General features: G+C 39.3%; 1 protein-coding gene and 1 long non-coding RNA gene across 3 annotated transcripts; both read right to left on the bottom strand.

Moving 5' to 3' along the window:
* Nucleotides 1–660: 660 nt before the first annotated feature.
* LOC130072061 (uncharacterized) lies at nt 661–1,734 on the bottom strand. Its single transcript, XR_008804068.1, has 2 exons — nt 1,559–1,734; nt 661–1,465 (listed from the first exon to the last, which is right to left on the bottom strand). It is a non-coding gene; the product is annotated as an uncharacterized LOC130072061 (long non-coding RNA).
* A 1,092-nt stretch (nt 1,735–2,826) lies between these two features.
* ogfrl1 (opioid growth factor receptor-like 1) lies at nt 2,827–20,412 on the bottom strand. 2 transcript variants are annotated; one of them, XM_056236952.1, is made up of 8 exons: nt 19,980–20,412; nt 18,125–18,211; nt 17,844–17,922; nt 13,338–13,370; nt 12,750–12,828; nt 8,576–8,642; nt 7,920–8,065; nt 2,827–3,983 (listed from the first exon to the last, which is right to left on the bottom strand). In XM_056236952.1, the coding sequence occupies exons 1-8, from the start codon at nt 20,172–20,174 to the stop codon at nt 3,485–3,487; spliced, it is 1,185 nt and encodes a 394-aa protein (XP_056092927.1). In that variant the 5' UTR covers nt 20,175–20,412; the 3' UTR covers nt 2,827–3,484. The 2 variants fall into 2 exon arrangements, with proteins under 2 accessions (XP_056092927.1, XP_056092928.1); XM_056236953.1 differs by lacking the exon at nt 13,338–13,370.
* Between the last annotated feature and the right edge of the window lie 305 nt (nt 20,413–20,717).

Here is a 20,717-nt window from a genome sequence, read left to right as displayed (position 1 = left end):
CTGCCTGAACAGACCATATGGTAGGCCTACCACTCTTCTGTGATTTTAACTGTATTCCCTGACTTAAAAATCCTCTCAACCGAACCGAGCGATATGGATTATGGGACGGGACAGAGTGATATTCAACTTGTCCTCTGTCAAAGACACAACACACTGGGCTGGTTTATCTTAAGCTGAGAGATTGTTTTGAAATGACATATGTAAGCGATGACCTTCAGTTAGTCGGTTGCTATTGCAAAACATAGGGACCCAAAAGCTGTCCCGTATCATTCTGATATCATTATTATAGTTTTAATTATATATACTATATATGTAATTATAAATGATATTAACACATAATGCTGTGATTGACTAATCAGAAGTATTCCAAGGTGCTGTTTAATAAAAAAAGGTGATGAAATTAATGTGGTTCGATTTATTTATTCAGCATTTTTTATCACAAAGAACTGTTTTATATGTGCATTTATCTTTTTAAGTGCATAAATATATATTTGAAAAGTCATAATAATAACATACCCATTTCTCCTCTGACAACTGGCCCCATAGTTTAATTCAGTTAAATTCAATTGAATTAAATGTACAGATGCATAATAGCAGTTGTCCCAAGTTTGCAAAACATCAAAATTCAGTAGCCACATTTACACGCTCACACACTTACAATTCGTCAAAGATCTGCACTTTATTATACAGTAGGCCACAATAGAAACGTCACAATTCCTTTGATAACAAATTATCACTTCCCAACAGTTAAAACACTTATAGTGCCATATATTAGGCCAGTCAAACTGTTTCCAACAATTATGGCACAAGAAACACTAAAATGTGGATTCAACAGTCTTTTAGACCAAGATGGACAAAGAGAAGATGGCTATTTGTTTCCCAGTCACTAGCTATGTCTGAAACTGAAGTCTCGTTGCTTGACTTAAAGGCAATGTTTTTGTATAAAAGTAGCCTGTCTCCTAAAAAAAACTGGTTTCAGACTGGCTTCCAAAGCATTATTACTTCACAACTAAAAATCAAGAACAAATTCAAGTGAACTTAAGAGATAAGCAAGCAAATATTTAATATGTATTTCTTAGTAGAAGTTGAAAAAGACATTTATGAACAAATTTACTTCTTTCAATCTCCCCATCAGATGTCATTTTTCTTTTCACCAACTGCCATACCACATGCATTTCTGCATTCAAAAAATGACCAGATGAAGGCATATTTTAGACACAAGCGTCATCTGTCCATTTGGGATGAGACTCTCACATTCAGAGAGACGGGGTTTAATGAACCCCAGGGTACGAACTGGGTTAGACGGCAAACAGAAAAGTGTGCTCAATCCAAATATTGACTGAGGGAAAGAGGCTGCGAGAAAAACAGGAAGAGGACAGAGAGCCTTCATCGTTTAATGAAAAAGAAAGGAAGATAAACTTCAGTCATTATTACGGAAGAAATGGGTCTTTCCTGAAAATGTTCACTTCTTTTTTGTGTGCCGGTAGAAACTAAAACAGGCAGAACAGATTCACACACACACACACACACACACACACACACACACACACACACACACACATCTGTGCTGTGGAGGTATGGCTAGACCTCTGGGTACACTCTGAAACAGCAGTGTGGAACACATAGAGTAACATACACACTTGATCCATTAATATCTGCTTTAAAAATGTAGGCTATTTGTATTTTATGTGGATAGTGACCATCAATAGCCCTGCCCCAGATTGTCCACACATAAACACTAAGTATGATGAGAGTAAGGCAGCATATACACTCTCACACAGAGAATACAGTAAGTGCTCCATCACTTAGTTTTGAGTTAGGCTATATGGACTAAATGAAAAAGCAACTTTTTTGCATTATAACATTACACTACCATTATCTTTCAAACCGCCGTCGAGATAACTATCATAATTGAATTTGTGGCTGTCATAAAAAAACGTTTTTTTGAGAAAATGACGTCTAAAGATTCCACAGTTCCTGTCAGAATTAGTAAGTTCATTCTTATAATTTAGACAATAACAGGCAAAGTAAAATATAAAGTTTATTTATAATAGTGTGCAGTGCATATATAAACTATAATTTTACTTTTCCAGCTAGCTAACGCTATGGCCACTGAATGGCTTTCCTGAGGTAAATGTATAACATTACCATGTTCGCAAACTGTTTTATTGACGTCTTTCCGCCGTTGAAAACTCTTCTTTGCCAGTTACGAGAGAAATGATACATTTTAGTAAGTTGTAAGCTACTTTATTTTTAAACAGACCTTTGGAAGTCCATTCATGTTTATTTTGTGCTTTAACTAGTAGGAATAGAAGATGGGTTAACGCGCGCGCTCTGTCACACCATGATCGAGACAGGGCTGCAGGTCAGAGTAATGGGCGTGCAGAAAAGGTGAATTGCTACAACAAAAAATAACCCCTAACCCAGTGGCTCCCAACCTTTTTGACTCCAAGGCCCCCCTTCCTCTCCGAATCAATACTGCAAGTCTGATGCCCACCACCGATCCTCACAAACTTCTCCAAAATACACTTTTTCAGCGAGCATCCATAATAAAACACTCACAGTACATTCATTTTTACAACTACGCGAATATATTTAAATTGTGTTCATGCAGACCTTTTACAACGGCCATTACTCCAACCTGCCATCTGTCACACCACACTTATTTAATGCCGTCAAAACAGAATTTATCTGTTCAAGTTTCATAAAAAAGTTACATAATTTGATAGATACTTTGTTTAATCAAAAAACATAAAATTCACGTTCGTTTTGCGTTGCCTATCGTTTTTCCACACACGGCACACTACTTAGACTCAAAATTATAGAGCGACACATGCTGTAACAAACGGAAGAAGAGGCACTTTATATTGCAAGACGTTTTTGAGAAAACTGGATTAAAGTCTCACACGTACCTATAAAAACATGGAAGATCAATTACCTGAAAATTCCTGCAAGTATATTCACACTGACTACACATTATTATGATCTGTTGCAAGGAGCTACGAGTAGCCTATCCATAACAAGAAACTTCAGCAAGCTCTAAACTCAAAAAAGACACGTCTGTCTGAGAGTCGGCCTTATGATTAGCAAATAAAGCCTATTCTCAAAGCCTGTAGATTAAGATAATATTCTCTCACAGGGGAAGACTGAATACACAAAAAGTGCAATATTTCACACAATGTGCTCAGGTAGCACTTATATATATATATATACTAACACTTGTACATGTGCTAAGAACTCTCCAGAGGGCTGCAAGTAAGAATTACAGCAGAGAAATTCATCCGCTAACACTTTGAAAAGTATTCAGAGTTTAGAAAAAACACTTCGTATTTCAAAAAAACAAAAAGTCAAACAGTCAAGTTGTTCACAAAACAAGTCTCTAAAAGGCAATAGTATGGAATAATATTGCTGTGCCATTACTTTGCCTAACTTGAAGCTCAGCTCAGGCTACTTGAGCATTTCCAGAATCCTTCTCTTTCTATTCTTACAGAGGAATGGTCTCAATATATTCTTCTAGATCTACCCTCCCCCTGCACTCCTGCAGGACGACCTTGGACCCTTTTGCTGTTTTCCACTCTCCATTCTTCCTCTTGTCCAAGTCCTCCACCTCCCTCTCAAAATGATTTCTGCCCTCCCTAGGTGACCTGGCTTTGCCCGCGCTCCTCTCCACCGCCTCGTTTTTTCCCACTCTTGTCCCTGTGGATCCAGAGGCCGGAATGCGTTTCTTCCTGGGTGGCCCCCAGATGAAGTTCTCGGGCGGGTGGTAGTGGCGCTGGGCGAAGCGAAGCAGGGCGCGTCTCTGAGCGTGGTGCCGCAGTGTGTAGACAAAGTATTCCAGTGCGCTGTGACGCATGTTGGGTAATGTGCCCTCCACCAGTGCCTCCTCCAAAAGCAGACGCACCAGGGGCAGCTTGAAGCTTTCAAAGCCCAGCTCACCAAGGCTTTTCAGAATGCGAGTGATACGCAAGTAGTTGTGCTGTGACCTGGAAAGACAAGAGGTCACAGTACAAAAAATACATTTAACACAATGTTCAACATTTTCAATAAAGTAATTGGGTTGTTGACAAAAGAGAACATTTTATGACATTTTATTTTTGGTCATTGGAGTTTGTCAGGAATAGTGGAAAAGGGTCCAAGCATATTAAGGGGTCGTTCACACAGAATGAGACCATTGCTCTCACGTCTTGCTTCTTTTGCAGTGTTTTGCAAAAATGTTCTAAAAATGCGGACCTCAAGCTAAAAGAAGATAGCATTTTTTTCCATTTCACTGACCTGCGTCTCACGTTTTTAACCCGCAAAAACATGTTCTGTGTGAATGGTCCCTATTTCTGCAATAAAAATGACCATATTTACTAAATGTATTTACTAAAAACAAAGGCTGGTCTGTTGGGGGGTTTTCTTGGGTGCTTTTCTAAAGTAACCATTATACAAAAGGTGCCCAAGGCCATAGTATATTGAACACCTCGACACACTTTAGTTGTATTAACAATATAACTTGCTCAATACAAAATAATAAAATATATACCATATATTAATAAAATATACCAATTATTTACTTATGTGACCTAGTTTTAAGTATTAAGAACCCTCCATATTATACACACTTTAAAAATTAATTAATAGGACACAGTACCAATTAACTTTGGGATACTGAAATTGAATTGACATTACTTAAGTTGTTTTGGCTAATCTATGGCTACACTGTAAACTTTGGTTTCACTTTATTTTGATGGTCCCTTTAACACATTCTGTTGCCTATAAGTAACATTGCACCTACTGTACATGTCTACTAACTCTTATTAGAGTGTTAGTAGAGTATTAATAGACTGGTAGGGTTAGGGTTAGAATCAGTTGACGTACTTGCAAAGTTACTTATAGTTAGTAGATTGTCTGTTGGAGGACCATCACAGTAAAGAGTTAGCAGATATTAAGCAGGGAGTCTACTAATACTCTAATAAAAGTTAGTTGACATGTAGTTGCAAAGTACAGGCAGATTTTTAACTTGTTTGAAGTATAAACAATATTAAAATAAGTTAAAACATCTGACAGTGCAGTATATCCAAAAACAATTACATTTAAATTACATTACTTGAAAACAGGCCTAAATATCTTATGCAGTGTTCCTTCTCAAGAAAACTGATCTGAAATGGATTGTTTAAAAAAAAAAAAAAAACTCATTTGTCACACAACGCTCAGGAACAGGTAAAATAAACTTAGGCTTTATTTATACACGATATGCAGACTCCAAAATAAAAGGTAAAACAAATATTTAGAAGATACTAGGAATACCAAAAATACCAGAAATGTCTCTAGAAGATTACTTGGGAACCAGGGACCAGAATAGACGAGATCGGACCAGGAGTGTAGGGTGACTGAGGCTTTTATGCAGCGTGAGTGGTGATCATGAGGAGACGAGGTGCAGGTGATAATCAGGGAGAGTGCATGCAGGTGAGGATCCAGGGGAATGCTGGGAAGTGTAGTGTGGGACAGGACCAGGGGAAACCGTGACATTACATCCCCCTCCCGGAAGGCGCGACCTCGCGCCTAAACCGAACTGTGCTCCACGGTGGCATAGCTGGAGGGAGGAGCCATGGGGAAAGACAGCCGGCAGGTCTCATGGTGATGACAGGAAGCGATGACAACGTGGAAGGTGGAGCCCACCGTGCCGCCGGAGAGCCGAAGGAGTGACAGGACACAGAAGACCTAGGAGACCACGACAGAGCCGCAGCGACATCCCCCCGAGGTGGAAACAGGGATCCGGAGGGCTGACGTTGAGCAGGAGTGACCGAGGGCAGAGGTGGAGCCTGAGGGAGGGCGGAGCAAACCGCAGCCGAAGGGGTGGAGGGTCGGAGAGCACTGAACGACCCGCAAGTCCGCAGCGAAGGTGGTGCGATGTCCGACCCAGGTGGAGCCGAAGTACCGAGGGAGCCCGGTGAAGCCGAATGTCCGATGGTCACTGCAGACATCAAGGGTGGTTGGAGCATAGGCGTAGGAGTCAGGGCGACGGGTCGAAGTGGAGTGGAGTGTACAGAGGCTGGAGGCGAAGCCACGGGGTCCTCACGCCCAGGGTGAGATGACCCCCAGCAGTCCAGCAGTGAAACCACACCCCTGAGAGGAGGCAGAGGTGGAACAGAGGGGCTGATGGGGGGAGGCGAAGATTGGGCAGCAAAAATGGTTGTGAACTGGGAAGGAGCTTGAAGGTCCAGACAAACATCATCCAAACATAAAACAGTATTTTGGAGAGGTGGTGGGAGAGGGAGGCTGGGCGGGAACAGAGAATCCGGGACATGACAGACAGATTCACAAGACAAAGGGGCAAATAAGTCAAACTCTCCAAAACACTGAAAGTTCCTCTGTGCTGGAACCAAAAACTCACTCGATTCACTTGGCACGGCACTTGACACGGCACTTGATTCACTTGACTCACTTGATTCACTTGACTCGCCACTCGGCTCACTTGACTCGGGATTCGACTCACTTGACTCACTTGACTCGTGAACCGCGGGTTCGGCTGGGCAGACGTTAGTCGCGGGCTCGGAAGACAGAAACTCAGGCATGTCGGTCTCGGCGGGAAGAAGCTCAGGCATGTCGTGAAAAGCAGGCTCGACTTGGAAAAAAGAGGTGGGCTCTTGCTGTCGATCCACGCGGTCTGGGTGGTCTTGGTTGTGCAATGTTTCGGCTGGCCAGATGAGATGCGGTGGTTCGTCGGGGCTGGTGAGGGGGATGACTCGGAACCGAAGCGAAAGGGTTCTTTGGTAGGGCAGGTGTGGGGAGTGGGTTTGGTGGATCCAAACAGAAACGCCGGTTCGGCAGGGCGGAGACGGAAGATGAACGGAGTGGGGTAGACTTGCGGTGAAGGAAGAGGTGCTGGGAATCGAAGGGCGTGGAGGAAATCCTGTAGAGCGGCATGGATGGAGTCCTGCATTGTGTGTGGTCCGATCTTCTGTCACACAACGCTCAGGAACAGGTAAAATAAACTTAGGCTTTATTTATACACGATATGCAGACTCCAAAATAAAAGGTAAAACAAATATTTAGAAGATACTAGGAATACCAAAAATACCAGAAATGTCTCTAGAAGATTACTTGGGAACCAGGGACCAGAATAGACGAGATCGGACCAGGAGTGTAGGGTGACTGAGGCTTTTATGCAGCGTGAGTGGTGATCATGAGGAGACGAGGTGCAGGTGATAATCAGGGAGAGTGCATGCAGGTGAGGATCCAGGGGAATGCTGGGAAGTGTAGTGTGGGACAGGACCAGGGGAAACCGTGACACATTAAGGAGTCATTTTTGTCCAGTGTAAGATAATAAACACAGCGTTCTCAAAATGATAGCTTTTGGTACAGGCCCATTCACACTGCAGACAAAGTTCATCAAGCGGTGGCTCTCTGTAATGTAATATGTGTCCTCTATGGCACAGTCCTGGGGCAATGACAGACAGACAGATACGCACAGTCATCTATGTCTACCACTCAGCGAGCTGCACTGCGGATTTTCTTTCGCTCCCTCCTTGCTTATCATGCGTTCATCAAACTCATTTTCAACTCTCCTTTCCAACTGTCTCTACATTTCTTTCCCTGCTCGCATTCACCATCTCTCTAAATGTAAAAGTTTTTGTATCCTATTCAGTTCTTCTCTATTTATCCTCCTCTGTGCGTCTGACCCATTTCTAGGGCCAATGCATGAGATGGTCACATGACGGTACAGTCAGGGTCATGACCAAAATTGTGTTTCAGGGATTGGAGACTAAGGATGCTAACTCCCTGGACTGAAGCACGCTAAATATGTCAGGAGACAGGAGACTAAGATTAGGGAATGTAAAGAGAACTCGTGCAAGTGGAGTAGAACATAAAGATCAGAGGAAAGGAATTATAGAGTAAAAAGGACTTAAAAACAGCAAACCGAAAAGACAACTCACTCATTCAGGTGCTGGAAGCGATCCTGCCAGTTTGGGGCCCGAGCCACATTCCCATTTTTATCCAGGAGTTTGATTCCAAAGAAATCCAACATGATCGTATATGCTAGGAGGAAGCGTCTCTTGGCTTCTCGAGTGCTTTGGAATTCCTGTTGACATCAAAAAGTCACTCTGTAAAAGCTTATCTGCACAATGACTGCAGCAGGTTATTTAAGGGCAAATAAAAAAAGAGGCAGGATGACACTAAAACACAACGTGCCACTGCCTGAAACCTATTTTTAGATGTTCTGACACCTTTGACTAGATGATAACACACTATTAAAAATAAAGGTTCCAATTAGAACCAAAGGATTTTACAGCTTGATATATTAGGATATAAAAAAAACATTTTATTCTCTAGTTGTTTATTCTATGTACCAGAACTTTGAAGTACTTAAAAAAAGTTATTTTAAAGATATAAAATTTTAAGGTCTTGAGTTGGCAATATGGTTCTCTGGTTTAAACAGTAATAAAAAAATAAAAATAAAAAATAAAATTCTTACAAAGAAGAAAGTTATTTGATACGAAGAACCACTGAAGAACCTTTTTTTTTAAAGAGTGTATATGTCTTGACTGTTCTTTCAGATCTTGAAAGGAGGTGTTTGACTTTAGAAACATACCTTTATCTCATCCTGAGTGAGTTCTTGAGCATAAAAATTCAGGCCCTGTTCTCTGAGTGGGAAGAGCCTGTAACAGCAGTCAAGAAACAGGTTAGGATCTGCCTCAGAATTAATCATTATTTCACGAGTTCCTTTGCCCATATAGTCTATAAGCTAATAAGGTTAAGCGTATTCGGCTTGCTGTCCGCAGTGGAGGGGCTCGAGGAAGCAGCTTCAACTCGAGCTTAGATATATCCCCCAGTGGGACTACTAATGCTTGGATGATGAGTATTGTAGCAAGATGCCTAAATTATATTGGTGGAGTTGGGGAGGTGGAGGGATGCCAAAACAGCTGATGCCAGAGCAAGGTGAGCGGCTGCTTAAATGCTCCGGCAGTTAATTGAAAGATTAGATGGGTTCACTCCTCCCGAAATTACGTTGTGAACTTCACTTATCAATTACAGAAACAACTGACAACATTGGACAATAACCATCTGCAAACATTTTTGGTATTATAGGAAACATTTTGATTAATTTCGAGCAAGTAAAAGAAATATATTAAATATATACTGTATGCATTTATCCATAGAGACTTACATTTCATTGAAGGTGTACGTTTTACCCTGGGAATTGAACCCATGACCTTGACGTTGCTAGTGCTACGCTCTACTGTTTGAACTACAGGAATATAGTAATTTGCTAGAATTTCATTGTATTGGCCTACATCATTAGCTTTATATCAACCATACAAAGTTCCCTAGATATCAGTATTGGCACTGACCATTGACAAACCCATATCAAGGAAAAAGAAAGAGAAAAAGAAAAAGGACACACACACACACACAGACACACAAACGCAATAAAGGGTAAATTTCTCTCTGTCAGCAGTTTGATCCTACATCTTGCTGGCCACTAGAGCGAAGGACAAACCGCAAACCTTGGCACATCTTTCTTTTCCCTTCTTCTCTTCAGCCTCCCTTGTTTCTTTTCTCTCTCTGAAGCCATGAAGTCCTGGCCGGATGCTTGCTATAGCAGTTAAGCTTTCGCTAAGTGTTGCCACATTTTGCTAGAGAAAAAGTGACCTGGCCTGAAAAAAACAAGCCCAAAATAAGCGACTCCTGATTTTGGTTGGTGGGGCATACGCACATAATATAATAATAAGAATTTGTTACATTTATATAGCGCTTTTCTGGGTACTCAAAGCGCTTTACATAGAAGGGGTGAATCTCCTCAACCATCACCAATGTGCAGCATCCACCTGGATGATGCGACGGCAGCCATATTGCGCCAGAACGCCCACCACACACCAGCTTATTGGTGGAGAGGAGACAGAGTAATGAAGACAATCAGTATATATGGGGATGATTAGGAGGCCATGATGATGTACATAGGCCAATGGGCAAACTTTTACAAATTAATGTACTATATTTTAGTTCGATAATGTTTTTTTTATTTCATATTTTGTATTTTTAGGGAATTTTATGGTACTAAATTATATTTACACTGTATTCAAAATCCATTTATTCACTTTTTGAGCATAGACTCAATTTTAAAAAAATTTATTTCCAACTTAAACTGTCGTAAATCTTGAACGCTGTAGAGCACAGACTTAAGTTTGATCTCTTTTCAAAGATGACACTTGGCAGATTATTGCTGAAGTAAAAAAACATTTACAGAATTTTACGTTTATTGTTATTAAAAATGCACAAAAATACTATTTTCAATTTGTATATGAAATACATATTTTCAAAAACACATTTTACTCTAAAACTGCAAGAAAATCAAAGCAATAAATCTAAACAAATTGTGTTCCAAATTTGAGTTTGATATCTCAAAAAATTAGCTTTCTAATTCAGTAAAATTTTGTTTGGCCGCAGTACCAAAAGTTTTCACTAGATGAAATTTGTCTCCCATTCATTTCCAATGCGGTCATTTTTGACCGCGAGGAGCAAAAGTCTGACTATTTTTTTTCAGGACCATTTAACCTTTTCAAATGATATCCATGATTTTTTGTGTGTGTGTGTGTGTTTACATAGCAAGTGCCAAAACCTTTACCAAGTTTTGTACCATTCCGATCAAGTAAAAAAATCTTAAAAAACAAAACGTAAAAGTTTTTCGGTCAAAATGTCCGAAGAGCATTTTCTAGCCCCGTCCTAAATGAAGTCCCTTCCCTGGCAAATGGTGATTTTATTGTCCTCAAAACATGTAAACAAGCCAACTTATTTTCCTTGTCTATCTGATAAGATATAATTTACAAAAAAAGAGCCTACCCACGAATACCCAAATCTAGAAGCGACTTCTTTTAAAAAACAAGGCCAAATGTGCATATAATAAGCGGAATTGGCAACTCTGCTTTCACTGTCATCTCATCTTTATTTACTTAAAGAGGCAAAATGCTAGCAACCTGACTGCTTACACTCACTCACCGTTTATGTGTTTTTACATATCGCTAATTGATATTATGCAAATAGCCCTGCAAGCATACAGAGTGTGAAAAATTAGTAGGGGGGAATGAGAGAAGCTAATCACTTTTTCCTCGGCAGGAGGGATTGCCGAGCTACGATTGGCAGCATAAGCGCGAAGCCTGATTTTAGAACCGTGTTGTTATTTCACGCGGGCTCGGGGCATCATGTCCTCCCCCTCTTCCTCACCCTCACAGCACAGACAAGAACGAACAGGAGCTTCAGCTATGAGAGTGTGTGAGATGTAACGACACCCAGCTGAGAGCTTTAAAAGAGCACATGACGTACTGTAGAACCACTGTTCAACCTTCATACGGCCTTCAAAGTTAGCTGAAAATCACCTTGTGAGCAAATAGGATGACTAAGGCATGAAACTAAAAAGCAAATGACATGTCAATTTGAAGGCTAATTTTAGCAGTTTTTTGACTGATTAGAATAAGGTCAGTGGTTAACTTTACTTGAGATACATAAATCCATAACACACATTTATACCTCAAGTGTGAATACTGAACCTGTTGTGTGCTTTGAAAATGTTGCTAATATCAGCAGTTGATCAAGAACATGCTTGTGGTAACTTAAATCATTATTTAGCAAAAAATACATTTTTAAGCCCATATTGATTAAAAAAATTACATTAGTCATGTTGAAAAGTCTCTTCTACTCCGCAAATGCTAATTCTCTTCCAGGTTTTAGGACTACAAACTGAACAGCTTTCTTTAAAGATCTGATAAGGCCAAAAGAAAGCAATTTGTATTGTTTGGCCAACAGAAGCATAAGGCGAATGCAGGCACGTATTGTCCTTCAAAATTCACACATTAGACCTTATCTTATGCACAAACTGCAGTTTGAATAAGATTAATTTCCTCTTTTTCCTCAATGATATAATCATCATCGAAATCCAAAAGAGATGTTGGGTATTTCTCTGATACCAACAGCTTTAAAAGACAAATATGAAATATGCATTTTCATGTCTCGATATATCCAAAGCTATGATGCACCCAAGCAGCTGGATGCTGTTTCACTAAAGTGCTTGCAAGATGTTTAATTAATCATGCTTGATTTAATCTCAAATTCGTAGAAAAGCTTACATACATTCCTTCCTATAATGTGGGTTGCACATTTCTTCTGCCATTAAGATTAAACCTTTATCGTTTGCCTCTTCAATGTTAGGAAAATTGTCCATTTAATCAGAAAATGCCTTCAAGTCATAGACATTCCCCAAAGCTTCTTCAGTTACTAAAGAGATGATGTCAGCCAAAGCGGTCCATGAATATTTAAGCAACGTTAAACATTTAAAAAACTAAATGAAATCTAAATCTAAAAAACGAAATCCTAAGGCCATCCTTTGTCGCCAAAGAGGATGTTACTGACCCCTTGACCTGCAGATACCACAATTGTGCTGATTTTGTCTTTATCACTGCCTTTGCCCGCTTTCATGCTTTTGTTTGCTTTTGCCTTGATCTACAGGATTTGCTTCTAAAGAAGATGAAGTTCATTTTAAACAGATGGTAAAGAAAAACATATCTAATCCCCCCTCCAAAAATCCCTCATGCATATATCAGTGTGTAACTTTCTCTGTTCTTTCAACAAGCAATAATAATACTTTAATAATAAGTGTCTGGCCAATAACAATTTGTGAAGTCTAATAATAAGTCATTAAGCCTTATTAAGCAATTACTGACTATGCACTTTATTGCTCGTCAAGAAGCTTGAATATTGATGAAATGTCTTACCACTGAATGTATGTATGATTGTGCTCTAGTTTTTCATAGTCTCCCCTCCATTTAGTGAGGATTTCTTCAATATAAATACCTGGGGGGACAAAGAGAAAAATAATAAATCATCACAACGGGCCAAGCTCAGAATAAGTCACTTAAAACTCTAATAAAGAGACTGTTCACCCAAAAATTACAATTCTGTCAAGATTTTTTCTAATGCCTATGACTTCATTTCTTCCGTGAAAACCAAAGGTTAAACTGTGAATAATGTCCTGGTAATTATTTTTCATGCAGACAGTCTCAAAAAGAATACAAAAGCGCCATTAAATATCTTATCTGTAGTCCATATGGTTTTTTTTTACAATGAGCATACCAACATTTAAGTCGTTATTGATTTGTATTCTCTTCCAACAAGCTATTAACTTGAGAATTACTGGAACCTTGATCATGTACATTAAGTTGTACAAATAAGTGAAATTTGTGAACAAATCATTCTGATCCATTTTATGAATGTTGTGAAAAATGATTAATTCTCAGACATCACTTATTCTCTAATGAACACATTAACATGCTAATGAGAAAATTCTGTCATAATTTACTCACCACTTGTTCCAAACCTGCTTGACTTTCTTTGTTCTGTGGAACACAAAAGGAGGTATTTTGAAGAATGTTGGTGACCATTGTATGGAGAAAAAATCTTTTGACATATCAACATATCTTCTTTTAATGTTCCACAGAAATAAAGGAAGTCAAAGCTTATATCAGCTTTGATTTTTATGACATGAGGGTGAGTAAATGATGACAGAATTTTCATTTTTGGGTGAATATCACTTTAAGAAGACACACAGGACTGTGTGTTGTTTCAGAGTGTAAATAGAGGTGTAGGTCATCTGTGACATGGAAACACTGAAATCTCTGGGGGACACAGAGAACGGCGCGTGTGTGTGTGTGTGTGTGTGTGTGTGTGTGTGTGTGTGTGTGTGTGTGTGTGTGTGTGTGTGTGTGCGTGCGTGCGTGCGTGCGTGCGTGCGTGCGTGCGTGCGTGCGTGTCCTTCTCCATAAACAGCAGTGAAGCAGTTGCTGCCATTAAATGCTTGCACAACAGATTCAGTTAATTCTCAAACATGCCCACAATAACCAATCAATGGCTCCTCTGAGATGTCTTCACTGTCTGCCTGCCTAAAGTGGCCCTCAGGGAAAACATTCAGCTAATGAAGCACTCCAGAACCCATGTGCTTCCTTCACACCAGCTGGCATGTGTATTCAGTTGTAAAAACTGCTTTATGTTTGTCTAGGTAAAAATGTAGTATGTATGTTCATGTCTTTTGTAATATTCTTGTGTTGGCAGGTAAAATATTGTAGGTGGGACTGACAACACTTTTTGCCTTTAGCAAAATCTCTTTTTAGACCGACACATTTAATCCACAGCAATTTTTTATGTCCAGTGCAACATGGAGGTTAAAGCAATAGTTCAACCAAAAATTTAAATTCAGTCACTATTTACTCACCCAGACCTCATGTTGTTCAAAACCATGGATACAGAAATCAGAAGGATATGCTTTTCTGTAAATAATGGCAGGTCATATTGACCATGGCTAAGAAGATTCAATACAGCAGTATTAAAGTATAAAAACAGTTGTTTTTTTTCTTCTTCAATTTAAGCTGTTTTTCATTAATCAGCCAATCCAGCAAGATCTGTCTTTGAGCTGAACAAATGATTCGGAATGGTTTTGTGAACCACATAAACCAATTAATTGATGAGATATTACTCAAAATAATGATTCAATCTCATAACAGACATCTGTAGGTACTGTAAAAAGTGGATTATGTACATTCTTAAATTACTTTTTAAAACTTTCATTAGTATTAGACAGAAAAAAATAACAGCACACAAATTTGGAACAAATAAATAATGACTTATATGAATAGATTTTCATTTTCTGGCTAAACTATTCCTTGAAGTATTATAATAATCATGGGTAAAATGTTTTTTTTTTGACTCTATGGATCAAGGATCGTTTGTGTGAACCATGGTTTGAATCTTGCTGAATTACCAGCCCAGATCATTATTTCCACCAATGCTTCTTTCCCTGAAGTGGCTGCTTGTTATTACTGCAAACACAATTTCCCCAAGTAACAATTAAGGCACAGTCTCATTATGAGAATCAAGGGACTTCCAGAGAGGAAGTTCCTTTAATATAATGATGATTTAAAAACAATAAAAGCAAATTTGTTTGGCAAACATTTTGAACACCATACAATGCAGTCATGGAAAGAATAGCAATAATATTAGTTAATTATTAAAGAATAAAGGAAAGAGACTTGCTCTTGTGAAAAGAAAATCCCTCCACTATGGTACAATTAGGGGTGGGCGATATGGCAAAAATATCATATCATGATTTTTTTCAGGAAAATCACGATTAACGATTTTATCACGATTCTTTTTCATGTTGGTTTTACTATTTTGCAAGTGACTGAGCATTACAGCCAAACTAATGTCCCTATTTAAAAAAAAAAAGCCTTATAGGTAACAAAAGAAAAAAGAATGGCAGACATTTAGGCCAAAGTGGTGAAGATAAAAATCTTTATCATTATTTTCTTTGTTATTAAGAATTGGGAACAAAGATACACATTAAGCATACACAACTTAATATACAAATGAAATAAACAGTGCTTTATTCTTTCAGCTACAGTAGGGGTATTTAACAGTAGCATTGAAGAAAGTAATTAGGCTAATGAACAAATACGAAAATAAAACACAACATAGACTTCACTGTATAAATTATACATTGATTATTATTAAAGCTACTACTAAAGTTCTCAGTCAAGAGCAGTGAGTGATTTCCTCTTTGTGTTTTGTTGTTTTATTAACATTAAAGGGATAGTTCTCCCAAACATTTTAATTGTCATCATTTACTCTCTCAAGTTGTTTTAAACCCGAATAAGTTTCTTTCTTCTGTTGAAAATAAGTTATTTGGAAGAATGTGGCTAACCAAACAGTTGCTGTACTCCAGTGACTTCCATAGTATGTTTTCCTACTATGGAAGTCAATGGGGATCAGCAACTGTTTGGTAAGCCACATTCTTCCAAATAACTTTAATTTTTAACAGAAGAAAGAAATTAATACAGGTTTGGAACAACATTAGAGTGAGTAAATAATGACAGAATTTTTATTTTTGGGTGAACTATCTCTTTAAGGACAAGAGGCAGCTTGTTTACTAACTGGCTACTGTCGCTTTAAGAGCTGCACGCGACGCGTCTAATATACACGCATTTGACAAGCAGATTTTCTCATTTTTTTCCTGTTTGCTTTCACTTTAGACATAACCAACTTTGTTTATGTAAACCTTGTGTGTATTTGACAATATTAGCGCAATAAGACTCGAAAGATAACTTATAACGTAGTCCAGTAAACAGACGCTGTTAGACAGGCTTTCAGTGCCCGTGTTCTTCGGGTGTATGCGCTCAGAAAGCACACGTCAGAACAGCGCATCAGCACGTGAATTACATGTTTAACCAGCAAGGCTTTAAAGCACATGCAAATAATGAACTTCTGTGAACTGCAGTGTCCCGTTCCTCTGCGTTAACATTTGTTGTATGTTGAGACGGAGCTCGGCGCCAGAACTGCAACTGATAAAATACACGATACTACGATATTTCTTCAAAAGCAGATCGTGGAGACATTTTAATCGTCCACGATCAAAAACCGTGATATCGCACACCCCTAGGTACAATACAGTTCACATTTAGAGCATATCACTCCCGACACATTCAGTAGATGAAGTAAAATGCACACATATGAAGGAATTGTAAGAAACATACCATTATATTGCCAAAAGTATTGGGACACCCCTCCAAATCACTGAATTCAGGTGTTCCAATCATTTCTATGGCCATAGTTGTATAAAATCAAGCACCTAGGCACGCAGACTGCTTCTACAAACATTTGTAAAAGAAGGGGCCGCTCTCAGGAGCTCAGTGAATTCAAGCGTGGTACCATGATAGGTTGCCACCTGTGCAATAAGTCCATTCGTGAAATTTCCCCAATAAATAACTAAATATTTCACTGTCAACTGTTAGTGGTATTATAATAAAGTGGAAGCAATTGGGAACAACAGCAACTCAGCCACAAAGTGGTAGGCCACGTAAAATCACAGAGCGGGGTCAGCGCATGCTGAGGCGCACAGTGCGCAGAAGTCGCCAATTTTCTGTCAATAGCTACAGACCTCCAAATTTCGTGTAGCCTTCAGATTAGCTCAAGAACAGTGCGTAGAGAACTTCATGGAATGGGTTTCTATGGCCGAGCAGCTGCATCCAAGCCTTACATCACCAAGTGCAATGCAAAGTGTCGGATGCAGTGGTGTTAAGCACGCCGTCACTGGACTCTAGAGCACCGGAGACGTGTTCTCTGCAGTGACGAATCACGCTTCTCTGTCTGGCAATCCGATGGACGAGTCTGGGTTTGGTGGTTGCCAGGAGAACGGTACTTGCCTGACTGCATTGTGCCAAGTGTAAAGTTTGATTATGGTGTGGGGTTTTTTTTTCAGGGGTTGGGCTTGGCCCCTTAGTTCCAGTGAAATGAACTCTTAATGCTTCAGCATACCAAGAAATTTTGGACAATTTCATGCTCCCAACTTTGTGGGAACAGTTTGGGGATGGCCCCTTCCTGTTTCAACATGACTGTGCACCAGTGCACAAAACAAGGTCCATAAAGACATGGATGAGTGAGTTTGGTGTGGAGGAACTTGACTGGCCCGCACAGAGTCCTGACCTCAACCCGATAGAACACCTTCTCGTCCAACATCAGTGCCTGACCTCACAAATGTGCTTCTAGAACAATGGTCAAAAATTCCCTTAAACACACTCCTAAACCTTGTGGACAGCCTTCTCCGAAGAGTTGAAGCTGTTATAGCTGCAAAGAGTGGGCCAACTCCATATTAAACCCTACAGATTAAGAATGGAATGTCATTCAAGTTCATGTGCATGTAAAGGCAGACATCCCAAAACTTGTGGCAATATAGTGTAAGTGATGGCCTGCTTTTCAGTCCAGATCCCACTGTACAGTCTTATGCTTCTTTCATTAAAACATATAAGCAAACACACACTCACCGTCCGGCACCAGGGGGATCTTATTCAGATAGAATCTCAGATTGCGATATTCATTCGGCTGACGAGGCTCCTTGTAGTTCTGAGCAACAAAATCCCAGAATAAAACCAGGACAAAGGATACAGAGAGAGTGAGAGAGCAAAAAAAACAAAAACAATTGTACATCTAGTCTATTTTTTCTTATGACAATACGGCAATATTTACTGGAAACTTTCATATTCAAAGATGATCGGCCTCTGAGCTCTGCATGAGAAATCTAAAGCGAGTAGATGTAACTCTTTACCGGATAACTGTGGCGGTACTTGTACAAGTCCTTTGCAGCATAAAAGCTCCTCTTCATCCTAGTGGAAGACTCCATTATGTCACCAAACTGTGTGAGAGGAAGAGAGCGAGAGGAATAGAATGGTTACATAGGCAGTGAAAGAGAGTATGAATGACTTCACTCATCAGCATCTGAGCTACATTGTCACTGCTCTTCCCCACTGGGATGCAAATGCTTCTAGACGGGAGAGAGGAGCTCCATTTTGTAGACTACTGTATGTACTTTTTTCTAACTAATTCATGACCATTTTTAGCTCTCAGCCTCTTGTAATGTTCAAACACTGAACATCTTTACGGTTGAGTGAAAGCACAGCACATAAGGCTTGCACTCTACACACAACATGAAGCTGTTTGCTTGTCGGGACCAATGACATACTGAAATGCCTGTGAAGCTTATTAATTAATAACATTATATTCACTTACATAAATGCTTTAAATAATGCTCTTTGATGCAGGGTTTAAAAAAACTATTACGGTGTGAGTGAAAAGCTGTTATCAAAATCTTAGTTTCAAATTAATAAAAATCCAATTTCTGCTGACAGGAAATTCAAGAGAGCAAATTTCCCTTGAGGAAATAGGTCACATTGAACAGGTCACAGTCTCAGTGGCCTTAAAATCCAGAAATCTTGAGAGAACATGAGCCATTTTAAAACAAATTACTTCTAACAAGGGCAAAGATTTTACCCACCCTCCCACTTTTAACCGTTCTAAGAAAAGTTAACTCTGTGACACAACTTCTTCCCTTTTTCTGGTTTATTTCAATCATTTTGGCGTTTCATATTAACTCATGTATATACCGGTACAAATGCATTATTTTTCTATTTTCTTCTACTACTACTACTTTCCCTCCCTATTGTGACGTACAAGTGAAATGACTTCTGGAACAAGAAAAAATGTAGGGAGGGACTTCAGTCCATCAGGAATTGATTGGATCGTAGGATCGTTTTGGTTTGCTAATGCTGTGATGTCATGTGAGTGACAGGTTGTTCCGCCCTCCTGCCAGTAAGCACTTCATCAGAGAAGAGATGTTGGTTGATGTTGAAGAGGGAGTGGAAGTTATTTTGAGTAAAGATCATGTATTTTATTTGTAATTTTGAAAACTATTAAATTAATGTTGTGCATGGAAAAATCATAACAAATACTGCAATATTGCATAAAATAAGAATGATCCATTTTGATTTCATGGCGACTTCAAGTTTTTTTTAGGAGAAAATTACAAGGGGTCACCACTGTACCCCATGATAGAGGAAAGTATGTATAAGGAACTAAATCTGAAAAATGTTCAACAGTTTTGGTCAAATTTGATCAATACATTTGACAAAATTAAATAGGCATAAATAGACCAAAATACTGAAAGGCCAAAAGTAAAAGGTCATAACTGGTTCTTCAAATATAGGTCAAATTTGTGGGACACTTTTAAAATAGTTATTATTACTATAATGTTCTTTTATTGTGTTAATATAAGCATAATTACCAATTTTACAAAGCCAACGTCCGATTACTAAAATTAAGAGGTATGGCTATCTGTCCTACCGGGACAATATGACACGACATAGAGTCCATCAAAACTATTTTGGATATACATCTGTTCGAAATTTAGCCAATATTTTACTCTAAATGTACAATTTTCAGTGTAACGTTGTGTTCTTTACGGCAGCACATGCCTAATTATAATGTTAATGGTAATAGGTTGACAAACCGATTATACTCCACACTGTCATACGCTTACAATTCCTACAGATGCGACTAATGACCATTTTCCGTGGTTATCCTTTTTCTTTTGTTATCTTTTAGTGCTCGTGAATGATGAGAGGCACCTGCGGTGGTCCGTGATCCAGCTGTTCGGCTCCTCTGACGGCATTCGCCGGGCTCACAGACTCGGAGATACCGCTGTCCTCCTCCTCTCCTCCCGGCTGATGCTCGTCGCTCTCCGAGTCCGTTTCCCACGTCGAGTCGCATTCTTCCACTGTGCTCGGCTCCTTATATCTCCAGCTGCCCGTCAGATTGCCCATTTAAACCCTGTCCTCCGTGCCTACATAGTTAAAAGTCCTCTTTCGGCACAGGATCGAGCTTTAATATGATGTAAAGCTGCCGTTCGGGTCGCTTTTATGTGACTAATGGGGGGATTTTCAGCGCTCTGATGAGAACACACCCCCTTCTGCCCAGAGATCAGCACGAGATGATGATGAGGAAGAAGATGATGTGCTCGCAGGATTTAAGTTGTAACAATATAGGCTACATCAATATGGATCGATAGGTTAATGGATCGATACATCGACCAAAACACTAACGATATACGATGTATCGTTGCAACGTGTAAAAAAATCGATTAAGTCGGTGTAAGATGTCCAACCATTAAGTAGCATTAATCCTGTATAATACCTTTTTGTGGTTTACTCAAATCTTGAGCCCTGTAAAAAATGTTAATGTTTTTTTTTTATGTCTCTTACTGTATGCTCACTATAAGGCTGCATTTATTTGATTAAAACATCCCTTTCATGCATAGAGGTCACTACAGTGGACAGCTATTCAAAAAGCATTTTTATTGCATTTGC

Source organism: Rhinichthys klamathensis, unplaced genomic scaffold (assembly GCF_029890125.1).
Source record: "Rhinichthys klamathensis goyatoka isolate OS25496 unplaced genomic scaffold, OSU_Roscu_1.1 h1tg000474l_1, whole genome shotgun sequence".
Taxonomy (NCBI): Eukaryota; Metazoa; Chordata; class Actinopteri; order Cypriniformes; family Leuciscidae; genus Rhinichthys; species Rhinichthys klamathensis.
The sequence above is the reverse complement of the archived record's forward strand: the minus strand, read 5'-3'. Positions and strand labels throughout refer to the sequence as shown.